The sequence below is a fragment of the Euphorbia lathyris genome, chromosome 4 (genome assembly GCF_963576675.1).
Source record: "Euphorbia lathyris chromosome 4, ddEupLath1.1, whole genome shotgun sequence".
NCBI classification, from domain to species: Eukaryota; Viridiplantae; Streptophyta; class Magnoliopsida; order Malpighiales; family Euphorbiaceae; genus Euphorbia; species Euphorbia lathyris.
The window spans coordinates 34,543,101-34,547,431 of NC_088913.1; the positions used below are offsets into that span (position 1 = coordinate 34,543,101).

General features: G+C 33.0%; 1 protein-coding gene across 1 annotated transcript; it reads left to right on the plus strand.

The window, feature by feature from the left end:
* Positions 1-979: 979 nt before the first annotated feature.
* On the plus strand, positions 980-3,069 carry LOC136227959 (small ribosomal subunit protein uS10z/uS10x). The gene is made up of 4 exons (XM_066016761.1): positions 980-1,124; positions 1,261-1,385; positions 1,567-1,680; positions 2,693-3,069. Exons 2-4 carry the CDS (start codon positions 1,268-1,270, stop codon positions 2,833-2,835), a joined length of 375 nt encoding a protein of 124 aa, XP_065872833.1. The 5' UTR covers positions 980-1,124; positions 1,261-1,267; the 3' UTR covers positions 2,836-3,069.
* Positions 3,070-4,331: the final 1,262 nt, after the last annotated feature.

The following is a 4,331-nucleotide window of genomic DNA, read 5'->3' on the forward strand; positions in this document are numbered from 1 at the left end:
CTGCAATTACTTTGTGTGATACCTAACCCTGCTCTCACACACCCCAGGCTCTCACCTGTTGGATCGTGCTTGCACAAAATCAAAGTATCAGACTCCATAATCCAGAATCACTAATTAACGAATGTTTGAGTCTGAGGATTAGTTATACCTACTAATACCAATGAGATGAATAATTGACACTTTTAGATAAATTAATCCATGCTGTTATCTCAAGTCGGGTCCCAATTCTAATGAACTCCTTCACCGGATCCATGTAACTGTCTAGATATCTAAATATCTAAAGCTTGTGAGATCAGCTTTCTGTCTCGACAGAAAACACTGTTACATACAAGTCTCAACAGTAATATGCCAACCCCTATAACATATTACTTGACTTGGGTTGATTTTAAGTCTATTGGTCTATTATAAAGTATAGTCTCAGTTCATGCTTGTATGAACACTTTATAACTACTTAAATAAACTTAGGATTACTTTCTTTATAAAAGATTTGTGCATTTATATATAGTTACATTTTAATGCTATATATCTAATTAAACAAATGACTATATAAACAATTTATTCATTAATATTTTAATCCTAAAACATTTGTCTTTAGGACACTAAACTCCAACAACTTATCCTTATAAGTATTTATATGCGCTTGTTCTATCCTCGTGGAGACGATATCTTACCAGAACAAAGGGAATGAAACCCTCCCATTCCCTTTCCCATTCCTAAAGACCCCGAACCAAACGTCCCTTTAAAGTCTAAAATAAAAGGAAATTTGAACACCAAAATGGACATCCAAACAACCAAAATTAATCGAAAAGGAAATCATAGAGAAAGAAGCAGAATGATCAACAATCTAAACCCTAGAAGCACAAATGTAAAAGACAAAACTAACCTCCACTAAACTATGTCGTTTCTTGGTTTGGGGTTTAGTACACAAATGCACACCGGACCGGAGGTATTATTGGGCCGGTTCATTAGGAGGCTGAAATTGGCAAAAAGCCTCCAAGTTCAATTGACATACTGTACAACCTCTGCAATATCATATATATAGATAATTATACCAAACCCTAAATCCGAGCTGCGGTTTTCTTTTCTTCTGCACAGTGCATTAGCTTTGGCCAAATCACTCTAAGGTTTCTCTTACCATCTTCTGTATCTTAAGATTGTTTTCGCATCGGGCATGCTATTGGATCCTATCGCTATTTTAAATATTGCTTATGTTTTCGTCTGTGTACTAATTTGTTTATTGTGGTGATTTTCTTATTTTAGGAGATCAATGGCAGCAGCTTACGGTGCAATGAAGCCGGTAAAGGCTGGTCTGGAGGAGCCCCAGGACCAGATTCACAAAATCAGGATCACTCTCTCATCAAAAAATGTCAAAAACCTCGAAAAAGGTTCTTCTTTCCCGTTCTTCTCTTTACAAGTAACAAAAGTGTGAAAATCCGTTTATTTACTTTGTTTTAAGCTTTGATCTTTGATTATGTTGTTCAATTAAATCCTGTTTTCTTGTATTTTTGTAGAGTGAATTTTTGCTGTTCATGTTACTGATTGATATTATCTGGGTTTGTTATATAGTATGTGCTGATTTGGTTCGTGGTGCCAAGGAAAAGAAATTGAGAGTCAAGGGACCCGTGAGAATCCCTACCAAGGTTCTTAACATTACCACCAGGAAATCCCCTTGTGGTGAAGGTATTTACCTAACCACTAAATTTTAGTTACCAATCTCTTTTTGTATTCTAATCAACTCCTATAATACAATAAGAGATTGGATTTTTTCTAGTTTTCAATCCTATGTATGCCACATTATTTATTGTGCTTCCGATTGAATTGTGGAATAGAAACAGAATAGAAATGCTGAATCAGTGCTTTTTTTTTCTTTATCTTCGGTAGATCATCAATTTTTTATGCTTCGCCACATTTATGTATATCAAACTGCTTGATATTTTTTGATAAAATTCTTTTTGCATCTATTTTGCAACTGACAAGCTGAGAATTTTATATATATATATATATATATATGCTGCATGGAAACGGATACCGGGATAGCTTATTTCTAAGAAAAATTAGCTAGCAAACTGTATTAGAAACATACACGAAACAGAAGAGTTTCTGTGCAACATATATATATATATATATATATATATATATATATATATATAAATGTTTATATATGTATATATACTACAGTGCCTGCTTGATTTAATCACTGCTAGTGTTTATAAATTTTATAATTCATTACTTTTTAGATGAACTAATTGTTTCTTTCATTTATTTGCCAATTGCTTTCATTCTTATCGAAAGTGGTTACACATTCATTTTCCAATGCACATTGCTTCCATTTGGAAACAGTGAGTGAATTGCTAGTTTGATTATATTTTCCTAATATCCTAATAAATTTGGTGCTCATGCTTCATGTTCTTGATTGATACCAATTCCTAACATCAGAATTCATCTAACGTGAAAGTTTTAATCATTAGATTTGTCCCAACAGTTAAAAAGTTTTTTCTTATATATGTTCTTTCCAAACTTGTAAATTACTAGGTGTAATATGGACAAGGCATCGGATGTCAAGTCTTATATTTTCACTTTCTGAATCTTTATTGTTCATGTTTCGCTTTTGATTGCATAACTAGGAAATGATTTATGTAGCCTGCCTATACATGAATGTTATTGACATTGTGTTTTGTTGTATTATTTGCAGGAACCAACACATGGGACAGATTTGAGCTCCGGGTCCACAAGCGTGTTATTGACCTTTTCAGCTCACCAGAGGTGGTCAAGCAGATCACTTCAATTACTATTGAACCTGGTGTTGAGGTCGAGGTTACAATAGCAGACTCATGAATGTTTGAAATTTTGTGATTTCCTTTTTGGTTAAATACAGTTGAATTAGTTTTTTAGAAGCTGAGGACCCGTCCTTCTGGATTCTATTATTTGCTTGGAATGTCCTTGATGAGAATACATACTTTTAGGGGTAATGTAGCATGGCTTGTTGTTCCTTAATATGAAGATAATGTTATGCAGAGTGACAATTTTGTCTAATTTTCAAATCGTAAAAGCATGTTTTTGGTTATGAAATATTTGTTGCAAGACCTGACCATTAAAAGCTAAGTAACCATAGAATCTACCTAAATTTATTATCTGGATATGGAAGTTGATCGAGAATTGATATTGTTGATTTTCTGTTTGCATTTTCATTTGAAGATTGAAATGATATTTCTGTTCACATTGAATGTTTTCCAGTTTTACCTATCAGAATTGCTGATATGAAAGTTTGTTAAAGTGCGTGAAATGTAATGTTTGATTCTCTCTGTCACTCTTACAGAATATATGACTTTAGAAGTTGGATGTTGCTCTTTAGGATTCAATTGAGTTTAATGTTTTATGTCGAGTATGAGCATTTGCATCTGGTGATTGCACAACTTTCAGCATTAGTATTTACCATAAGATGAGAATGTTGTTTGTGCCTCTTCAAAGCATTCCCCAACTTCCCCAAATAGCTTAAGAGTGTTCGTTGCAGTCACTAGTTGGTTTGGATATTCATTTTTCACATTTGCAATTGTCTACTTTAAGTCTGCACATAAAATAAATACGTATTGGACTTCAAGTTATATTTTTTATTTTTGGGTAATTAATTTATTAGTCCCTATATTTTGACAAAACACACTATTTAGTCCTTGTATTTTAAAAAACACATGGTAAAGTCTCTAACCTTTTCCTCGATGAACTGTTTGGTCCCTAACGTTTTTCTCGGTGAACTGTTTAGTTCCTGCCGTTAGACTCTCATGAAGATTCTGTTAGTCAATTTGGATTTGCGTTATTCTTTTCCTTTATTTTCCTTTCCTTTAAACTCTACTGCATCTGAAATCAATTTTGAGTGTTCTTCTTCTTGATTTTCTTCTTAATCGTTCAAATTCGTAAGCATTGGGTCTGCTCTTTTTCTTGTTCTCCATACAAATAGTTTCTTCTTCTAAATTGGATTTCCTCTTCTGAAATTTGAAGGTAAATAGTAAAGGGTAATTTAGTCATTTCCGAATTCATAAACGGTAAAAAATCTAACAAACAGACGGAAGGACTAAACAGTTCATTGAGAAAAAGGTTAAGGACCTTACCATGTGTTTTTGAAAATACAGGGACTAAACAGTGTGTTTTGTCAAAATATAGGGACTAATAAATTAATTACCCTTTATTTTTTAATATAAAATATATATTTTGATGAGTTTGAGAAATTATAATAGACTAGATCCGATTAGACCTTGTCTCAGCTCATCTTTGAGCAAGTGATTTGGTGTTACAGACAAATCACAAATACATATATCACATGTTTTCTTATATGCATA

Excerpts from the sequence above, each read along its gene's own strand:
- LOC136227959 (XM_066016761.1), top strand. The coding sequence starts at position 1,268 with ATGGCAGCAGCTTACGGTGCAATGAAGCCGGTAAAGGCTGGTCTGGAG. Across the intron at positions 1,386-1,566 it reads TGTCAAAAACCTCGAAAAAG|TATGTGCTGATTTGGTTCGT; the intron begins GTTCTTCTTTCC and ends TTTGTTATATAG. Across the intron at positions 1,681-2,692 it reads GAAATCCCCTTGTGGTGAAG|GAACCAACACATGGGACAGA; the intron begins GTATTTACCTAA and ends TATTATTTGCAG.